This window comes from Hylaeus volcanicus, chromosome 4 (assembly GCF_026283585.1).
Source record: "Hylaeus volcanicus isolate JK05 chromosome 4, UHH_iyHylVolc1.0_haploid, whole genome shotgun sequence".
NCBI lineage: Eukaryota > Metazoa > Arthropoda > Insecta > Hymenoptera > Colletidae > Hylaeus > Hylaeus volcanicus.
Window position 1 is genome coordinate 12,593,446 of NC_071979.1, and position 22,587 is coordinate 12,616,032.

A 22,587-nucleotide genomic window follows, 5' to 3' on the forward strand; every position below is an offset into this window, starting at 1 on the left:
TATAGTTGGAAGATTTTCTGAATTGCATAAATGATGTTTTTTAGCTGCTGTAATGAAATATAAAATAAATTGTATAACGTTTCTTCAATTCGAAGCATTAAATTAATAGAGAACCTCACGAATTGTACTTTATAGAGGTTTGAAAGAGGCAAAAAGTTCAAATATCACTAGCAGTGTACGTATCAAGCTCAAATCAGAAGCGGAGACAACTTTTTTAATTCAATGTAAAGTGTTCACTTTTTTTAAGTTCATAGAAAATCCATGAATGTAATAACTGAAGTTTTTGTTACGCGTTTGTTTTAAATCAATAAAATTGAGCCCAAAGGTACGCCATTTGACAGCTCAGTAGCTCACGCCATAATCTTTCTTCAATAGAGTTATAATTCCGCGATTATGAAATATGTTGTGATTGTTGTAAGTAACAGAAAATAACATTAATAAATTGTTCTGTTATAAAACAAAAATGATAAAAGTTACTTAATTTTCATCAATTTGTATATATAAATTCTCCTATTTTGGATCCTGACTCGATCTCGCAGGATCATATGAGCGTTACGTTCTGTCCTCGTCTTATCTATTACGGTTTTACTTGATTCTGGGTCATTCCACGCGAAAACAGACAGTAAATGGAGCAGCATCTCAGATCTTATTCTCAAGATGAAACAGTTCTTACGCAGCACCTCAATATCTTCAAGATAAGCTTCCAAAAGCTCATTCTTGTTCGTTTCTTAGTTCAACAACTATAATTTTTGGAAAAATCGTAGCACTCATTGTCACCGACACAAAACAATTGTAAAATCCAAAATATTTGGAATTTGGAAAAATTCTCCTACGAGATATGTTCAAATACCATTAAATACCACTGATATCGCGTTGAACGGTCCATCTATGATTTTGAAGACTCGATGCACTAACCTGGTCGTGATTTTGATCACCACTCCCCGAATGAAGCATACGTTTGGTTGTCATTGTTGAAATGAAATTACGAAATAACCGCATGTTGCTGTTTTTAAACGATATCGCCTATAATGAATGTTCATAACCTTGCATTCATAAATTGATAATATCTTGTAATATGATGCAAATAAATTTTAAATAATAATACTCATTGCGTTCCAGTGAAACCATTCGAAGATGACATTTTTTTGAATGTTAATTACCACTATCTCCCGATTATTACAAAAAATATTCATACAATTATACATATATCACTGGAGTATGATAGTTTCTTCAAATCTTTCCCTCATACACGAAACGTAGATAGTCACTAAAGTGCTATACAATTTATATAGTTGGAAGATTTTCTGAATTGCATAAATGATGTTTTTTAGCTGTTGTAATAAAATATAAAATAAATTGTATATTGTTTCTTCAATTTTAAGCATTAAATTAATAGAGAATCTTCCGAATTGCACTTGATAGAGGTTTGAAAGGGGCAAAAAGTTCAAATAATACTAGCAGTATACGTATTATGCTCTATTCTGCTTGAATATTCTATATTTTGCAGTTTTAATTTAGCATTTGTTCTTGTTGGAAACAAATCGATCTCTGGTTGGCCAAATTCTTTCACAATTTTCTTAAAGGCTATATCTGACAAAGAATACTCAGTTTCTGGTTCAAGCCGTCGGGACTCGAAATCAGCTTCTATGTTATCTTTAGAAGAAATGTAAGACGCGAATCTTTCATTTCACACCAATCCCAAATCCTTTTTGCCAGATCGCTTAACTCTGCAAACCCCACTCCACCTTTCTTGTTTATGTACACAATGGTCGTAGTATTATCAATTCTCAATAATACATCACAGCCTTTCAAATCTTGCGCAAAACATTTCAAAGCAAGAAAAACAGCCATTAATCCTAACTTTGGATTGAATGGTGTAATAAAATTAGAAGCTGTGAATATGTTCTGACTCCACCAATTGAATTTTGCTATTAATGAAATTGGAATTTTCATGTATTTTTCAAAATTATCATTATTTTTCCTAAGTGCCAAAAACCGTTTTCTCTCAAACTTCCTCATATGAACTCTGCTACATTTTAACGTTGCAGAACAAGATTCTAACATTCCAATGAACGATGCAAAGTCTCGTATTTTACATTTCCCAATATTCTTAAATTTATCAAGTCACTTAGAGACTTTTAACTTTTTATCCAAAGGAAGTTCCACTAACATCTGTTCCGAATCATATACCAGACTCAGAAACTTGGATCTCGGAGTCGGTATTAACTGGCTCTTTCCAAAATTAATTATAAATCCTAGCTTTCTAGTAACTTACATGTGACATCAACATTTTTATTACATGCTGGCAGTGATGAACCCAATAACAGCCAGTCATCAAGATAGACTACCGAAACATAACTTGTTGAGCGTAAATATGCTACTATTGGCTTCATTACTTTAGTAAAAACATATGGTGCTACGTTAAGATCAAACAGCAAACAGACAAATTGACACAGCCTCTTTTGAAAGTAGAATTTTAAAAATTTTCTATGCGAGTCTATAATTGCAATCACACAATAAGCATCTTTAAGATCGATTGATGCCATAAACCAACCGCGTGCTAATATTTTCCGAACAATCTTTCCATCTTCTAATTTAAAATGATCCATATCAATAAGTTTATTAAGCGATTTAAGGTTTAAAATGAACCGATGCCCATCATCTGATTTTGGTACCAGGAAAATATTAGAAATGAATTGGCCCTTGGTCGGTCTAACTTCCTCAATTACACCTCTATCTGTTAATTTATTTAACTGATCAGATATTACCAATTCTTCTTGATAAGACCATCGAGGCTGCGGTGGGGGCACAAGTTGTACAACTTTCCTACTAAAAGGTATTTCTGGTTGTTCGATTTCTGCCCGCCCGACGTTCCACTGAATCTCTGCTTGTAATTCGAGCGCCGTGGCGGGCCCCTCCAGTTTTTTTAATCGCCCTGGTTATTATTCAGACTTTTGCTTGAAACTTCCAATGTTTTTACAGCCTTCACTTTCTTCTCCAAATTCTTTCCGAACAACCACTCGTCTGCCACTTGCAGACTTCAACGACTCTCGTATTGATGCGCCCATATTTTTTAAAATCAAGCTTCTACGAATAAACGTTTCTTCATTTAATAAATCTGAAAGTATTCGTAACACGCCACCAATTATTTCTATCATATCAATTTTTTCTTTAACTGACAAGTTAAGAACGATTCCCATTAGCTTAGTCATTCCTGCTAAACTGGCCGTCATTCGCTGTTGCTTTTTCATGATACGTGAATCTCTTTTCACTACTACATCTTGCAGGCAGATCCATGAACAGACAGTTTTCTGCTTAAGAAAATTTTTTCAACAAGATTTTTCGTTCCTCTGACGGCAGACCCCTTTGAATAACTTCTTTTATTCGAATCGCTAAATCTTTGTGTATTGCCGGAGCTAAGACTTTGTCCGACATAAGTCGATATCCCATAACCCGTAATACTTTCGATTCGAGAGCCACTTCCGCCGTATCAAGCATTGCGACAATTGTCATAACAATTACATTCCACATATTACTAGTTGCAGACTAGTAATACGGCCAAACCTTTTTTGACATACTTACCATATCTGATATCCCGTTTCTTTTTTATAAGCTTTTTCAATCTTTTCAACTGTTTTTTAATACTTTGATGCTCTGACTCATCACTCGATGAACTTCTTGAACTCGATGAATGCCGTTTTTTACCCATTTTATAATCAATTTCAAATTTTCCAAATGTGACGCTATCGGCGCGAAGAAGAAGAAGGTTCAGCTGGGATCGTTCGAGCCATTGAGTGGGAACAAAAAAGTTCCTAGAACTTTGAAATCGTGACGACATCGGTATAAAGTAGAAGGTACTACATCTTGATTTCGAGGAAGAGGCGCGAAGTACAATATAAGCTCTAATGGTTAATTCATTGTTAATTGCGCAGGTCAAGATTTCGTCAATAATTTCAAGGTTTTCCACCCACCAGCAGACAATTTTTCATTCTTTAAGTTCATCTATTCTACTGTTTACGTGAATCTACGAGTTTGCCTTATGTTTAAATGTAGCTATTATTAACATTGTAATCTCCGACTTTCCTCTACATTTAACATAAGTTAATGAACCTCTTGGATATCAAGTATTACATGCTATAGTCTAAATTTGTAACGACTTTACACCTAAATAAACGAATTAATATCAAGTATTGCAGTCCAATCGCACCTCGGATCTGATAAAGTACTATTACCATGTACTTGCTTCTATTTAAAAGACTGATACAGTGTTCTTACAGCATTACGGATATGTAGATATCCTTATTTTTACCAAATATTGTAATAAGATTCTATCAACGTTAAATAAACATTTTAAATAAAAAAATCTAACTGGTTAGAACATCAGATTTATACGTTGAAGGTCCTAGTATCGAAAATACAAAAAGTAACCAACGGATTTGTAAGGTTATTATTTTTATTTCTAATTTTAATAAGATCTTCAGATATAAGAATAAATGTTATTTATAAAATTATAAGAAAAAGGATAAGAAAAAGAAATTATTCTTTGTATAGAACAATATGTTCAGTATTCACACAACGTTTCAAGTTCGAAAGCTTTTCTTGTTTGGCGTTTTCTTAAAAAATAGTTTATTTTATAGATGTATCGTGTAAATTGTACACTAAGTTTTTGAAAAATTTCTTTGAACATTAAAGAAAAATTGGAGGCTGTTTCGAAGGCGAATTTCCTTCGATATTTTTTAATGGTGAAAATGGAAATCATCGTTAACCGACAATTATTCATTTACATAGAAATATTAATAAACAGTAATGTTTAAAAAAGTTAAACAAAATTAATAAATGTTTAAAAAAGTTAATAAATGTTAAAAAAAGTAATCAAAAAGTTTCATCTTACTATTTAATATAAATTAGGTAATATTTATATATATGATATATAATAAGGTGATATTTTTTAAAATAGATTTGACGAATTCAAACATGTTTCTGAGCCTAATGAAACCTAACGAGTCCTGAACGAAAAGTCTACCTCTATCCTTGTCTAAAAAGGTGTTAGATTACTAATTGCAGTCAGCTTCAGTTGTAAAGATCGACTTCCGACCGATTTTCCGACCTCGCAAGATCCTTGCAGCGATTATACAGGGTGATCCGCTCGCTAGTAGACACAATGGACAACCATAATCATAGCTGACCGTCATTGTAGACTTTATGACGGTGATCCCCGCAACGAAAGCGACCGTATGGGCCACCGTCATAAAGTCTACAATGACGGTTGGCTATTGTTGTGGTTGTCCATTGTGTCTAATAGCGAACAGATCGTTACCATACCATTGCATACCATTGTAGTTCATCTCTGGATGGTTCAAAGTATGAATTCTTTCATAGACCATATTAATAGCAATACAAGCAGATGTGATCGTAATGGCCATTTCATAGAGATGATAAGCAGCAGGGACATTGAATCTTAAAGCTCCGGAATCTGCAATATCATCGAGCCTGTAAGCATTGAGATAATTTAATAGAAGTGAAGTTTGATAACAGCGAACTCTAGAAACGAATGACATCTAGGAAACTTACATGAAGGTAGCATTATAAAGTATCTTTATCAAATCTTGGATCTCGTCGAGTTTATTCTGTGGTACTTCGAGCCAGTAATTGAAAGCATGATTGATCTTCAAAGCGATATCATTTGAATAAGCTTAGAGAGCATAATTGACGGGTGCCAGCAATGCCTACGAAAATACTTTCAGATCAAACTTCTACGATCCTGTTCGTGTACAAATAGTGTAGTATTGCACCCTCCATATCCAAGAATAAGGAGTAAAACATGAACACGAATAGTAGGGTGCGGGATTGGTCGTAAAAGCGATCGACTGTGGATCCGAAGATCGTGGATTCGAATTTCCGTGCCTTATTTTTCGTAGAGACTCTTATAATAGATTATTCAAAATCAGGGCCGCCACGTACGGTTGTGCAGGTTGTGCACCGCACACGAGCGCTTCTTCGAAGGAACGCCATATCGTCACAAGAATTTGTGTACTTTTTATGCATTACGACTAAGGTGTAATGAATCATTCAAACACCGAGAGCTCAAACTGCTCGGGAGAGGTAAGAACCGGACGGGAATGAGCTAGCTTGTCCGGCTGTCGAAAGGTTGTCTGCAAAATCGTTAATGCTTGAAAATAGTATGTAATATTGACAGTTCCTGTTGCCACCCACCTCAGAGACACTACAGCTCACGCACGTACATTGAAAAGATACTACTAAATAGCAAATTCTAGAATGTAAGTAACCGAAACTTACAAACCATACCACTGTAACACGCTAACCTCTTATAATTCTCTATGAGGATTGATTGTAATTGCTTAATTAAATAAAAAAAAAAAAAAAAAAATATATATATATTGACAAATATATTAAAAAAAAAAAATATATTGACAGTTCGATTGTCGGTATTTTGGAAGTTAAAATAGAGTTATCTGAAATTGTAAGAAATTTTTGAATTTACTGCCATACAGTGGTGAACTTAATTTATTTAACTTTGCCGGTTTTGGTAGCTTCCGGAGAAAGGCGTCCAAATTAAAAATTATTAAGAACTATTTACGTTTTACAATGAGATAAGAACGATTAATTGATTTTTCAATTATATCTATTGAGAATGACATTCTAGATACATTAAATATTAGTGATTTAATTGAAAATTTGGTGGTAGCCAAAGCTCGGAGGGTTAATATGTAAATAATTATATAATGTACAATGTATATTTGTTGTAATTTTCCAATCATGTATCATGGAAAAGGGCGCTAAATTTTTCTTGCAGGCGCCTCTTACCCACGTGGCGGCCCTGTTAAAAATCGTCTTGTTGCGTGGATGGATTAGAATCGAAGGTTTTCCAAAAAGGACTCCAGGGATTTGGTTTTCAATAAAACTCGGACGAGTTAGCGTGGTCGTGGTGGACATTTAAATGACATCTTTTCCATTTATGTAATATTCAATATACACACAACATATTGTAGTAAGCATTATTTCTCTCATTTTGGCTTGTATCTTTTTATGTATAAATTTGTTGATAAAAGCTAATAAAATAAAATATTTCTCGCAATTCTAGCTATATGTTGTGTACAAAAATATTTCTGCTATAATGTCAATTAAGTAAATAATGATAATTTACCTTTTTTGTTGAAATATTTGTACTTTAGAGAAATGAGTTGATATTATTTTCATTTTCAAATAACCATGTTGGAAATAACAGTCCAAATTTCACCATTTCAAATAGTTATTTCTTATTTTCTATTTTGATTAAAATTTGCTCAAATCTCTTTATATAATGTGTGTGTGTGTGTGTGTGTGTGTGTGTGTGTGTGTGTGTGTGTGTGTGTGTGTGTGTGTGTGTGTGTGTGTGTGTGTGTGTGTGTGTGTGTGTGTGTGTGTGTGTGTGTGTGTGTGTGTGTGTGTGTGTGTGTGTGTGTGTGTGTGTGTGTGTGTGTGTGTGTGTGTGTGTGTGTGTGTGTGTGACGTATGCTTAATGGTGTGTGTACAATGTGTGTGTGTTTTTAGGGTGTTTTTTGAAATTGGCGAATGATTTCACTTAGTTACGTTCAATGATAAAGACATGAATACGTATTTTTTTTTTCTGTGAAATTAAGTTACATGAGATTTATATGAATGAAGTGTTAAGAATAAAGTGTTTAAAATATCGTTGAATTTGACTTATTGTATTGTCCAAGTTCATCAAAGAAATCCTGATAAATAATTCATGAAAAGAGTTATTAATTAAAAGTATCTCTTACAATATATGTATATCGTGCTATCGATGTAATAAACTTATGTGGTACTCGTACCAAAGGGGTTGTGTCGAAAGTTCACACAGTATATCACTCAACATATATTCAATAAAGTTAAAAATATATTCCATACCACTCATATTTTCTTAGAACAAAATCCTAGTTTCGGTGCCGCATCGAATTAATTAACGTAACACTAATCTTTCGTTTTCTAGATAATTCACTGACCTGGTCCACCTTCTTATCACCGCTAGACGAATATAAACGTGTAGCGTAGGTACATTCGAATTTACTGATCTCACATTAGTGGCTGCTTTATAAAGCATGACCTGTAAGTGATACACATAAATTACAATTTTAATATTTGGTTGCTACTGATAATATGTTCGTAGAGAGTGAAGAAGAAATGACTGTCAAATGACTGCCAAATAATAAATAATACAAACAATAGACTGGTTTGGTGTAGAATTCAGATACATGTTCAGGTGTTCCCAGTTAAATGCTCCAACCTGCATATTTAGTGCTCGACGTTCGTAATCTGTTGCTAAGCGAACAGCACCGTAGATGTGCGTATACTTCTGAGTAGTCCGTGCCAATGACAAAATTATACCTATATTTATTTACATTATTTCGCAAAACATTAATGACAATAGAAACGAATCCCACAAGAGACGTGTCTTAGATGTGTACGTATGGGATATTAAAAATATTACAAAATAAACAATACATTTTCAAAACCATCGAGTGGCGAATCGCATTTCAATCGAAGCGCTCTACTTTTCTATCTGTCCTACATGTATAATTTATTTGCATGAGAATTCGCAGTCTAACCTTTCATAAATAATATTCTCACGATAAAACAAACTTTATTCAATAAAAATTGAGGGTTATGCAACAGGGGTCTTTAAGATTTTGCTGTTTTAATAAAACACATGTCTTAGCATAGTCGCGATGGACATTTAAACGACAGAATTTTTGTTTGATCAAAAAACGAAATTCTAACGCTCCTTTTGGACAATTCTTTTTCTAAAATATTTCAGCCTAGAATATACATAACAATAAACTTGGCACGCTTTTTATGCTACCGTTCTTTTTGTCAGGTGTCTTATCAATTACGGTATCGTTTAATATCCTCTATATTAAATTAGTATATGTAATTGTTTTTCAAATTTCTTACCTTTGGCAAATGTTGTTGCATTATAGAATGTGCTCGTGTAATACCCGCAGTCATCATTGCTGTTCTAGTCGTTTAGTGGCGTTACTTGTTCGGAAATGCCAGTTTCTTGAGAAACGATCGAATAAGTACCTCATACTTGTAATTACTTATTGAACTCATTTGCGTGGCAATCGTAAAACTTTTTGTTTGCGTTATTGTACAGTAAATTGATGTATGACTTTATGAATATATCATTAAATTATATGGCTCACGGATCAGAGAATATCCGGAGGGGCAATTTAAAAGTACCGCTGTTAAAAGACCGGTATAATTCTCTGTTCTATAGCTGATATATATGTAGGAAACATTTGTAAAAAGATTCAGAGGAATCAGATCACGGTATTCGTTTGCCATTTATTTTCAACAATTAAGTTTTTGTGCTTCGTCGTTTTTACAATGACTAATATGTAAGAAACTAATTTTCTTATACTATAATATGATCTTTATTCCAAATTAAAATATAAAATTCCGTGAACGCGTCCGTTCGTCTTTAGCCTCGTAAGTAAGTTCTCAAAGTACGTTCTCTAGAGCAGTGCTCGGAATTAGTTACAAACGGGCCGATTCCTGAGGCAACGCTTGCTGTATTGATTATAGGCCAATCAATAGAGCATTTTTGTGTGACAAAAATAGTAACAGCAAACCGATTGTGCAGTTACATAAAATGGGATGCGTAGATTAATAGGTATATGTTTTTCATTTCCAACTCTGTTCCGTTTTCTTGTTATTTACAATTTAATGCTAAAAAATCGTGATTTTTGTCGTTTTTTGCTTATAAATTTTAAACTAATCTGGAAATCTGGATTTAAAATCTTTTAAATCTGGAAAACCGGAAAATTCGGCGTTTTTTTAAAAATTCGTATCTCCGCCATTTTATCTCATTGGAGCATTGATATTGCTCCACTTGTAAATAACAAGAAAACGGAACAGAGTTGGGAGTGAAAAACATATACCTATTAATCTACGCATCCCCTTTTATGTAATTGCACAATCGGTTTTTCTGTTACTATTTTTGTCACAAAAACGCTGTTTTAATTCTCTACCGATTGGCCTATCATGACAGTAAATGGCTTTGACACCCGTACGGTTTAGATTCGAAGAAAAACGGGTTACGCGCCAAATACGGAACAAAGTACCCTTCTATAATGGAACGTAGTCGTACAGAAACAGCTTCTGCTTATCCTGCTGCAGCCTTTACTTTAGATTAACTAGTATTTTGTTCTTATATTCGAAATATGTTTCCTTCGTTCATTCCAACCAAAATTATTAGGTTGTCCCGAAAGTTTCTTTCGCGAGTTGCATTCAATTATTTTATGTGGTCGTGTTTATATAAATAGACAATCAAATTTCATAGATATTCATGTTGTAACAGTAATGGAGCAAAATGAATCGTGCACAATTCAGTAATGTAACAAAACATAAAATATTGTGCATGTATTACTTATTAATAAAGCAAAAGAAACTTTTAGGACAACCTAATACGTTTCCCACAAATACAATTCATTCGTCTAACAGTGCGAAAAATGTAACACCCCTCGTTATACTCAAGACAAATTGATAGGTAGACAGCTGTAGCAAAATGCGATTTATTCTTACAACAATTATACAGTAACTTATAAAAAACGTTTACCTAATGTATATGTATGTACAATTCACATTGATGTACGAAAGAATGTTATAATTATGGTAATTATTTCTTAATTCGCGTGTGGCGGTTTGCTTAAGTTCAGTGATTAATTTTTTAACAGTTTTCCTTTGCAATTTTTAATATATAGCAACGTTCGTTTACATCTAAGATTAATACGATCATAACTTAAAACAATTCATTCGAACTCTTGACTAGTTCACAACGCTCGCTCCTCTTCGGAATATTTTTAATTATGTTCAACATGCAGAACGTATATATACAACTTCACGCAACATGAATTATTTTCGCTGGATCAATCTCAAGGTAAAAGCTATATCGGCCTTAAATCGTACAATACTTAGCAGATTTCAATTACATTATCGCATAAATTATTCTACCTATATACATCAGAGGGGATTTAATTAAGAAATGTATAATCAGGTAAGAGCTATTAATGCTCCGCATAGTGAATTCGTATCTGTTGCAAAACTAATATTAAGAAAAAAGAACAGTACAAATCAGTCGTGTCCGAAGAAGTTTGATAACTTTATCGCTTGTTCGGATGGATCCGTTCGTTTCTTCGATTAAATTTTATCGCACACGTTTCGTGGCGATAATGAAGATCATTGTTAACACTTTATTCACCGGGCTATTAAGAACCAGTCTTTAATTAAAAAAAGAATTTTCTACAGTAGCATATGCCAATCTAGGCTGACAATGATTCCTTTATACTATTACTAGGTACATTGAAAGCCAAGTCTGTTTCCAAAAACTGAACATTGTAAGTAGACAACCATCGACACAGTAAATAAATTCGAAAAGCTAAATACTGCAATTAAAAAGTCTATAAATAAGCTCCTGGTAAATAAAGTGTTAATATTCGAGATACATCGTTTACAATTTTTCTCCGCTGAGATTCAGTACATTATAATACGAATGATCTGGGAACCTATCTAATTCGATGTAGTCGGTTTCGTCAAGCAGAAGACCTTCGGTCAAGCCGACGAGTTCTCCGAAGGATGGCCTACAAGCTGGATCTTTGTCCCAGCAATAATACATAATGTTGTAAAGCTCTCTCTTGCAGTGTTCTGGCCTGTCCAGCCTGTAACCTTCTTTGATTCTCCTCATCACCTGCGAATGGAATGTCACATGTTGAATGTCAAAGTATGATTTAAACGGAAACATAAATTGATTGGTGTGGTGAAGATGAAAATGCGTAGAAGATTCAAGAATATATTCTGAATTTACAATATCGTGTGCAATTAATGTTGGTTCAAATTAAATAAGAATGTTTCTAAATAAAATGATGGCCCAAGTAAACAAAAATCGTGGCATTTAAATGTAATTTTCAATTTTGGCATTACGATAACTAAAGAATAAAATTGTTTAAGAAAAATTTAGATCAATATTGATAACATTTTACATTGAAGATTACGAAAATACTATTACTTCTTATTTCAGTGCTAAACTGACACAGGGAGGATATATACTACAAAAAAGTCACATTTCACGCATAATGAATTTCTCTCATTAATTAGTGCTTTCTTTTATATTTTGCATAAATGTAGATGAATGGTATTCCTTTTAAATAAAAACAAAACTATTCCATTTCAATTTTTTCTTAATCTACTTCTAATGTCACACATATTCTACATATAATATACATATGTACCAGATCAGATTTAAGGATTAGATTAAGGAAGTGGCGTGAAAAATTTTTGAAAAAAAAAAAAGAATTCTTTTTGAAGACTATCGCAATGGTAAAAAAAAAATTAACTAGCACATTTTGCATCTAACATAGTTGTAATGATTATAAAGTAAAAAATAAAAACATCTTCGAAGGGTTATCTTCACTTCTAGGTGTATAGCTGTCGTTAGATTTACGTGTACTTTATTTTTGCAAAAATTCGAATACATGTTCATAAATTGATCGGAACATGTTTTTAAATTAGCCCTTTGCACCTAGAGGCGACTCTCAGTCACCGCTAGGTTTTCTTTCGGTTTAATTTCTTAGGAACTCGAAGTGCCAATAAAATGATCGTCGTTGAAGCAAAGGTGTCCTGATTCTCAAATCTCAAATTAGAGATCTCATTTTCGAAGTCAATATAATCTTAGCATTCGTGACAATAGAATGCTAAGAAAGCATCTCGAGTTGCTGGTGGATACCAGAAAAAAAGGCCTCGAGTGCAAAGGGTTAGTACAATTCGAATAGCATACCTCAGCTGCAGCTAAACCAGGATAAGGTGTGGATCCCAACGTGACGATTTCCCAGATTAACACACCGAAACTCCATATATCCGATTTCACGGAGAATATATTATCGTACAAGCTCTCAGGAGCCATCCATCTGATTGGCAGTCGACCCTCGGATTTTCTCTCGTATATTTGATTGGCAGCAACGTCTCGAGCAAATCCAAAGTCCGCGACTTTGCACGCGCGATTCTCGTCGATGAGTATATTCCTCGCTGCTAGATCTCTGTGTATGATTCCTTTGGAAGCCAGGTATTCCATACCTTTGGCAATCTGCAGCATATAAGTGTTTCATAAGTGTTCTTTAAGGAGGACTGCAATTTAGAAGAGAACAAAAAGCAAATTTTCAAACCATTGTTCAGAAGATTAATTGAAAATTCTGGTAAAATTTGAAAAGTAAACAATGTTAGAACACTTTAAACTGAATTTTATATGTACAAAATATCGATAGTAAGGTTTGCAAGTATAAGAAACAAATTTCGAGTTGATCCTGAAAAAGTGTCCCACATATTTGTTAACACCCTGTATATCGGAATCCAGTAACGAAACGAAGTCCGAAACTCCACGCAAGTGGACGAACTTTTTGAATTCGTCAAATGAATTTTTTAAAAATATTCTTTTATGAAGAATGACAAGACGACTTTTTTTATATTTACAGTTTATTCATCTGACGTTTAGTTTAAAAAATACGAACTAAAATCTTATAAGTCGCACCTTTGCGGCTCGAAGCATTGTCGTTGACGACGGTGCGCGATCTTATAACTAACACTCTATTTCAGTCAATTGTGTATGAATCGATTTGCAAATTTCTGAAAAACTTCTACGAACATTACTGAACAATTGTTTCACTGGAAGTTGTTTCGAACGCAAACTCCTCTCGATACTTTTTAACGGTGAAAATGAAAAGTATCGTTAACTGGCAGTTACTCATTTGCAATTGAATATTTGTAAACAGTAATGAATTTTAGGCTTTTTGTTAGGTTGTTAAGTATCGTTGGATCCTACTACGTATCTGTACAAATGTTGGAAGTTTTTCGATGACATTCGTCCAAGTTACAGCGATTTATATTTTATAATTTAATTGAATTTCGGGAAAAAGGACTGTAGGAACTATAGTTTCTATAGCTTGTGCTACGCGGCGCGTTCTGTTCGCATAAATTTAAAACGCTATATTCGTGTTAGATGCGTTGTTGTTTACAACAAAAGTTATAAATTCAAATGTTATCCTATCGGCTTAATATCGTTTATTAATTGAAAATTTTAATTATATTCTCATGTATATAAATATATAAGTAAATTGTAAATAAGTTAAGTGGAAGTTAAATTAATCTCTACAGGATTTTTAAGTCTATTAAGAGACATTTTTTAAAAATTAATTTGACGAATTTAAATGAATTTAAATTTCATCTCCTTAGGCGGGGCGCTTAAACTACGAACGCGATCCTGGCAGTAGTATGTCCCGTATAGCCTACGGGCCGTAGGACTTCAAGCAAAAATCGTCTAGCGGTCAAAGGGTAGATTAGAATTAAATGTATTCTTTACAACTTTTTCTATATTAACCATAATGATAAATATTTGAATCAGAAGCAACGAAAATAGTTTTAAACCTCAGTGTTAAGTGAACTGTCCCGAATAATCCCAATCTGTTTTAATAATACTTTTGTATACACATTATACAACACCTGATAAACGAATCCAGTTAAATCTCTGGATGTTAGTCCAGGTCCTCCATGATTTCTTTCTTCTCTGGATGACCTCAGAAAGCTTTGCAACTTCCCTCCGCTCACATACTCTAAAATTACGAACATAGGTTCGCGTTCTGTACAGCACCCTAGTAATCTGACTACGTTAGGATGGGGATCCAAATTTTTCATGACTCGTAACTCTTGCGCCAAGTCCACTCGCTCTCTTTCCGTAGCATTTTCCTTTAAAGTCTTCACGGCGACTATAGTCGCCCCAGACTTCCCCTCGATCTCTAACGCTTCGCATTTCCAAACTTGTCCGAAGCAACCCTCTCCAAGAATGTTGAACACCTACAATGAATTCAAGAAGTAATTGTATAGAGATTTTAATTATAATACGCAGACCATGCAAGTGTTTGAGAATCCAGAGCATTTTCCAATGGGATTTTAGGATTTTGTTGTTTAATAGTATATTTACAAGTGTAGCCGTGATGGACACTTAAACATCACCTGTTATGTAAAATAAAAATAATTGAATGTATTCCATATCATTCGTGTGTTGTATTGAAGAATAAAATCCTGAAGTTCATGTTGGAAAACCTTCGATGTTTAAGAGAAAGTAATTAAGTCTTTGAGAATGTACATTTTTAACCGACTTCGAAAAGGAGGGGGTTACTCAATTCGACATGTATTTTTTTATTTTTATTTTTATTTTTTTTATGTATGTTACTCGATTACGCCGAGACGGCTTGACCACTCGGGATGAAACCTGTTGCATCTTGTAAAGCATGTCTCCGCGGTGGTCCCATTACCAAAAAATTTTGGGATTTCTCATTTTTTACCCGTTTTTTTGTGTGTGCAAAAAACCGAAAAATGTTGTATTGCTTCTTATTCCGAAATGGTTTGACCAATCGGATTGAATCTTCTTGCATCTGGTAGGGCTTCGTTTCCTCTTAAAAGCTTAAAAATATATTTGACGTTCTTCTATTTTTTACCACTTTATTGCACTTTTTATATGTTTAATTGTCAGAGCTTAAGTAAACAATTATAGTATTCGATAATTCCTTGGGAATATTCATTAAAAGATTCATTTTCATCGGATGAAAATAGTGATGGTATAATAATAAAGAAGTTTATGATGTTGTTACTATTTATGGAAACATGTTAGGTTTACAGTACATTCAATTTGTGAGAGTGATTCAAAATTCTGTCTTTTGTAAGACATAGTGGTTTGATCGAAGCAATTATGATACTAACCTTCAATCGATGTCGGGGGAATTCCCATTTATCTTCTTTGTTCTGTGCACCATTCTGATTCTCCTTTTCCCAAGGCTCGTACCGATTGTTGCGAGCCTTTGGACCACGCCATCTTTTTAAAACGAGGGATGGATCATCTGATATATTCGAGACGCTAACCGAGGCCTGTTCTTTCTGCATAGAGAAATAAAAACGTTTTAATGATGATCAATTATCTAGAAAATCTCACATTTTTTAATTTAATGTCTCAGTTTGAAGTAGTTTTACGTTAACTTTAAAAATCATTTAGTATCTAATTGTTTTTAATCACCTAAATACACATTCCTTAATTATTTTACTATAGTTTTATTTATCTTTGTGTTCCTTTTTTTTTAAATTTTTGTAATTGTTTCCATAAATAAAAATCCATGGATGTTAAATCGAAAGAACGTGCCAAATATTTTAATATTCTCTGATCGGCCATCCATCGATCTCAAAATTGGTCCTCAATTTATTGATGAAGCATTAAATAGTCACAAGTATGCACAGATTTTAACAGAAATTTTTTCACTATTATTAGATTATTCATTGAACGTAGAGCAATTAACGTGGTGCCAGCAACATCGATGTCCAGCTCATTCTCCTCGGAATATTAAATGGCCAGCGCGTTCTCCCGATTTAACACCCATGGATTTCTATTTATGGGGAAAGTTAAAACAGCATGTATACAGCGAAATGCCAACAGCCAGAGAAGATACGAACGAGCGAACAAGAAGAGTTTGCATTGCAATTGATCCAAATACAGTTCATTGTGCAGCGTTGTTAACCGACTTCGAAAAGGAGGAGGTTACTCAATTCGACATGTATTTTTTTTATTTTTATTTTTATTTTTTTTATGTATGTTACTCGATTACTGTAGTCTCTCATGCGGAGAGCATGTCTCCGGGGTGGTCCCATTACCAACAAATTTTGGGATTTCTCATTTTGTACCCGTTCTTTTTTTGCAAAAAACCGAAAAAGTTTGTATGGCTTATCTACATGGCTTATCTTATCTACATTAACACGTTTTTGAAAATACATTCACGTTCAAGGTGATCATGTTGAACATTTGCTGTAGCAGTTAGTACGCAAATAAGAATATTAATGAAATATTTGAAGAGTGTCCTGAAACAATTGATTTTTAATTCGGTCAGCCTGTGTAACCTTGAATGACTTTCATATAGAGGTCATTGTATTCGTCTTGAAACACTTTATCAGAATGCGTATAAGAAACTATTTCTCCATTTAAAAAAACAGAATCGCCCTTCATATATCACTTCTACGCTCCTACCGATAAAAAAGTTATTGGAACCACGTTACGTGCCCCTCGAAATCAAACAACTCTTGTTCAACGCTTTTCTTTTTATCGCTGAAAGTAAGCGAATTATTCAGGTGGAGTGTTTTAAATGCCTCACTCGGTATATGCAGCACTGGCAGCGTACGCGTTATAAGTCAAAAATAAAAAGAAATTACCGTATCTTCTTTGGACTTTCTACTTCCACAGAATTTATTTCTCAGGGACCAGGCCCCCATTCCGAGACCCACCACGAGTACGCAGACCGCCATGACAGGTACCAAGGTCATCGCAATGTCCTGAGAAGGCGGTGCCTCGGCAGGTGTGATTTTCGAGCTGTGAGGTGGCCCCTCGACCTCGTTCTCCACCGAAGGCACCTCAGGGACACCGGTGAAGCCACCGCTGGTGTCACCCTCGTTCTGCTTCGCCTCCTCCGGTTGCAACTTGGTCGTTTTTGGCATATTGGCCGGCACTGCCACTGGCGACGACGGCATCACCGATTTATGAGGTAATCCTGGCCGCGGATAGCTCTGCAGGCTCGGCAATCCCAACAGCGGCGGCCGTATTCTACCACCAGGAGCGTGTTGACCCGGAAACGGGTTCCTGTCGAAGAAAAATCAGAGCAGAGTTAAGCAGTGCCCGGTTAACAACTTTGAAATGCTCGAGTTGGAAAGAGTATCGTCAACCAACTGGAGCATGAATAATGGAACGGACAGCCACGGGTCCCCTGAAAGGTCATGCATTGTTCCTTGTGATTTATCGACGAAACTTTCTACCCAGTTGGCTAGGTCCTGCAGATTCACCTTTGTTTCGAACGATCGCGGGACTAGCTAGCGGTTAAGATTAACAAAACAGGACACTGCTCATCTCGGAGTGTCTTCTTAAGGTATAATCGTTGCAAATTAAGGGCTTTTGTAATCTTTAACCTTAGGTCGGTGGTTTTAAAATTGGCCAGGAAGGTTGGTAGGAGACCGAATCGCGAATGTAAAGTTATTAGGCCCTGAAGGTAATTGTTAAGAGACCTAACAGACCTTTTACCCTTCTCTAAAATATTCAATGCAGGCGCATGTTATTATTATGAAAATATTTATTTGTTTGTCATTCTCTATATATGAAATGTTTACGATTTCGTACATACTTTACATATAGCATAATAGGAGGATAAATGAAAGCTGTTTAAATGGGGATTTAGAATTTGTTTTTTCAACCTAAATAAAAGTACACGTGATTTAAATTAAACGTAACAAAGTATGTATTGTAGTTCAAGTATTTACCACAGTTACGCTAACTCATTTGTGCTTGATTAAAATTAAAAAAATTGTTTGCTAGTGTATACTCATACCACTCACTGTTATTTATAGATTACAAAATTAAATTCATGAAGAAAATGCAGATCTGTACCGAAGAGCTGGAAAGAATTACCCCAGATAGAATCTAAATATAGCGATTTGAATATTTCAGGGAAGGTTTATGTATTTTATTATTTATCGAAATATTGTATCACATATACTAATCACTAATAGCATTACTATTATAAAAAGAAATTTTGTCAACGAAAGGACAAGATTCTATCGCATTGTCGACATCACAAGTATTCATTGTAACTCGTTGCAGTACACGTATCACCATACAATTCATAGTGATATATTTAGCTGACAGAGTGAAAATATTGAGTGTCTAGAACCTGGAAACCATTTAATGGTCTGCACTTCTGTAAACCATTTAATTTATAGAATGCAGATTAGAGAGTAACCATTACAATTACTTATATTTACCAAGGTAAACAATTTTGAAACTCATTATGATCTTTATATAAAAAGAGTTAAAATATTCTTCCTGTAGTATGTTATTGGGCTTAATTAAATTATCAAGCGATTTTTACATTTGTTAAATGTTTTCGCTATAGATTATGATAGAGAGGAAGATGCTATCCTTCTTCTAATTCATTGGTGATAAATAGACAGCGGATATAAATGCACATAAAATATACAAATATACATGAATATTTTTAGTTGGTACGTCATATCTTCTGCATAAGTTTCCAAAGGCTCACTCTTATCCGTCTATTAGTTCAAGTGCTATAGTTTTGTAAAAAAAAATGTAGCACTGATTTTCAGCGTCACAAAACACTTGTGAAATCCCTAATTTTTGAAATTTTGAAGACTCGTTTAAGGTAAGTTTAATGTTTCTAACTAAAATTCAACGTTACTTTTTCAGAATAATTATTTCAAATGATTAACCATATTAAAATTAACAGCCAACGATAAATTGATAAATTAATTAATGGCAGGAAAAAGTCATACGAGAACAAGACCACAATTGGTTATATATTATCTCGATAAATAATTGCACCGGTAATCGATAGTGCGTCGGTCACTAAAGACTGCAATATACTCAAATTTGCAGAAAATCTGAAATGCTGGTCCATTTAATGGCCGATTTCCCGTGGCATGATCCACGTAAGGAACACGACAGATATTTAAGATCCAAGCGTCAGGTCACATGTTGAATGTCAAAGTATGATTTAAACGGAAACATAAATTGATTGGTGTGGTGAAGATGAAAATGCGTAGGAGACTCAAGAATATATTCTGAATTTACAATGTCATGTGCGATTAATGTTGGTTCAAATTAAATAAGAATGTTTCTAAATAAAATGATGACCCAAGTAAACAAAAATCGTGTCGTTTAAATGTAATTTTCAATTTTGGCATTACAATAATTAAAGAATAAAATTGTTTAAGAAAAATTTGGATCAATATTGATAACATTTTACATTGAAGATTACGAAAATACTATTACTTCTTATCCAAGCGTGAGGTGAGACACCTTGTATAGAGGTGACCGTGCACTCGGTCAGAATCGGTTCACCGATCGAGTGACGCGACTGATTTTGTCCTCGACGAATAACCTACCTGGTGTGTCCTCCATTGGGGCCTGAAGTGTTCTTGATGGTGACGTAGACCTCGGTCTTTGTCGTGAGTTGACCGTCGGAGACAGTCACGTAAAGGAACAGGTTCTGCCCTCCCTGGAAAGAAGAAGCAAGAAACGTCGTTCAATCTCTGAACATCGACCATACGTAGCTCGTGTTACGTTCTCATCTTCTCGAAAGAAACGGCCGTATACGAGCGTGCCTTTGCCCTCCGTGTAACGACGGGAACTCGTCCGCTTACTTAGGTGTACTACACCCAGGCCTCTGCCTGGCTTCTAAACAGGCGATTCATCGACTTTTCACGCTTCGAAAATGACGAATGCTCGCATGCACGACTGGCTCCGTATAATCGTATACGTTTGACTAAAATCATGTCGTCCCGACAATCAGGTACAACGAAAATTGTCACCGTGCAATTTGCTGACTTATTTATCTCGATCGGAGATGAGTAAAATATCACTTCGAACAGTAGGTATACAGTAAACAGTCGATTTCATTTTAAGGGGGTCCACCTGTGTAACGTTTAATTTTCAAGGAACTTTTCCAGAATTTTTTGTAGGAAAAGTAGTTAGAGCCATTATGATAATTTTTTTTTTATTTGGTAGATCGACGCTTTAACATTAAACGCGAATGTTTTTAAATAAACGTTTCTAAATAAACAGGATCGCACAAAATCCATTACATGAATCGGGATGAAATTTTTGTTCTACAATTTTCAAACGTAATTGGCGGTACTGGCGGCAAGATACATGTTAAAGAAATTTTTTTCCAACGTCTATTAGCCATTAGGTAGGGGAAAAGATACCTTAAAATATCATTTTTTAGTTTATACGCCACCCTATTAACAATTTTCAAAATTTTGTGAATATTTTATCGTCAGTACCTTCAAAATGTAATTATACAGAAGGTATTTTACTTTTTTTGTTTCAGACGATCAAGTACGATCAAATCCTGGTCGCCGAATGATTCTTCTACTTTTAAGTGGTCTCGTTAAAGCGCGGTCTAGGAATATCCACATGTCGAAACATTGTGATAAAAATCAAAAATTAATGTTAAAGCGTCGATCTACTAAATAAAAAAAAATTATCATAATTGCACTAGTACTTTTTCTACAAAAAATTCTTGAAAAGTACCTTGAAAATTAAACGTTACACAGGTGAACCCCCTTAAGGGGGGAAACTGCATTAGGGGTCCAATTATTAAGTGTTTTTTGGGATATTTATTTTTATAGATAAGTTTTTATGTTTTTATAACTTTGGGAATATGTTAGGTATGTTTTAAAGTACATTTGGTAATTTTTCAATTTGGTTCTTCCAATTCACAGCTACATAAAATGTTACACAAGTATTAGAGATAATACACATTTAGTTTGAGAAAGTGAATATTCCACCTATTTTTTTTAAACAGGGGTGAAACGGAACCCATTGGAACGATAATTTAACAAGCGTGCTACATTCTGTTGGTTGAAAGATCACATCAAATCCGCGACAATCCACGAAGATTAATTTAGAATCTCACAATCAGCAATCAGGGCTTGCTTCCTGGCAGACGAATAGGTTATCATTTCAAAGCAACTATTTGAATAGCTAAATTAATGAAATTAAGGCTCGTTTAGGGATTAAGTATAAAAAGGGAATCCTTTAAAAACATATAAGGTGAACTTTGACCATTTACAACGGTACTACGAACGATTATCGTGCAGAATTTTAAATACCTCACGTACCGCTATGACTAGAATATAATGCAGTGTAATCTCGATTATCCGAACTAGACGGCAAACAGGAAGTATGGATAATCGAACGGCTACTACCTTTTATGTCAAAGAATGTCAGTTCATTGTGTAACACTGTGAATGAAATCAAACGAATACAACTTGACAGTCCCTTTCATCCTTTATTATATTTGACCTAACCCAATATTGCTGAGTTGTTGGTTGGCATACTTGTTTCAACATACAGTGGGTGTAGAATGTATTCGTATATCGATCAATTTCCCAAAAAACTTTTGTGTGAAATTGTAGTTTATTAACTCCTTGTTTTATAATCAATGATATTCTATACATTCTCGGAAATCTTTAGAATATAGTTCAAATAACAATTACTAGTTTATATAATTTGCGAAATTGTCAAGAAAATATAAAAAATCGGTAGAAATATAGAAGCAATAAGTATTCCTACGGTTCTTACGACAAACAATTTACAGTAGAATTTGTAACATAAGCACATCAGTTTATTACTTCGTGGGAATCAGAAAACATTAAATTTCCAATATAAAAGACTTAAAAAATGCTCTAATAAAGGAATGGAAAAAGATCCCACCCCGAATAACATCGACATTTATGATAGTTAATTTAATACCTAGAAAAGTTGCAGTAATTATAAAAACAAAAGGAAATCCCACGAAGTATTAATTATTTATAAATTAATGTAAATTTCTTTTTTTTTTTAATGAAGTTTTAAAAGTATAACACTTGTACGAATACTTATTGGTTCTGTATTTCTATCGATTTATTGTTTTTTCTTGTTGATTTCTCATT

General features: G+C 34.2%; 2 protein-coding genes and 1 long non-coding RNA gene across 9 annotated transcripts in view; all 3 read right to left on the reverse strand.

Moving 5' to 3' along the window:
- LOC128875159 (terpene synthase-like) overlaps positions 1–1,043 on the reverse strand; it is a 5,259-nt gene extending 4,216 nt beyond the window's left edge. For both annotated transcript variants that reach the window (XR_008456761.1, XM_054120532.1), the window contains exon 1: positions 916–1,043. Coding sequence is in view for 1 of the 2 variants with exons in the window: in XM_054120532.1 (XP_053976507.1) it covers positions 916–999 (84 nt within the window). In the remaining variant the exon portion in view is untranslated. The remainder of the gene's footprint in view (positions 1–915) is intronic.
- Positions 1,044–4,423: 3,380 nt separating this feature from the next.
- Positions 4,424–9,064, reverse strand: LOC128875160 (uncharacterized). Its single transcript, XR_008456762.1, has 5 exons — positions 8,956–9,064; positions 8,225–8,388; positions 8,007–8,107; positions 5,572–5,726; positions 4,424–5,490 (listed from the first exon to the last, which is right to left on the reverse strand). It is a non-coding gene; the product is annotated as an uncharacterized LOC128875160 (long non-coding RNA).
- Positions 9,065–10,561: 1,497 nt separating this feature from the next.
- The window catches only part of LOC128875239 (tyrosine kinase receptor Cad96Ca), a 43,935-nt gene continuing 31,909 nt past the window's right edge, over positions 10,562–22,587 (reverse strand). For all 6 annotated transcript variants that reach the window (XM_054120631.1, XM_054120629.1, XM_054120632.1 and 3 more), the window contains exons 4-9: positions 20,035–20,147; positions 17,299–17,722; positions 15,808–15,981; positions 14,551–14,901; positions 12,836–13,141; positions 10,562–11,749 (exon numbers count right to left, since the gene is read on the reverse strand). In XM_054120631.1, the coding sequence (XP_053976606.1) occupies positions 11,513–11,749; positions 12,836–13,141; positions 14,551–14,901; positions 15,808–15,981; positions 17,299–17,722; positions 20,035–20,147 (1,605 nt within the window). In that variant the 3' untranslated portion in view covers positions 10,562–11,512. The remainder of the gene's footprint in view (positions 11,750–12,835; positions 13,142–14,550; positions 14,902–15,807; positions 15,982–17,298; positions 17,723–20,034; positions 20,148–22,587) is intronic.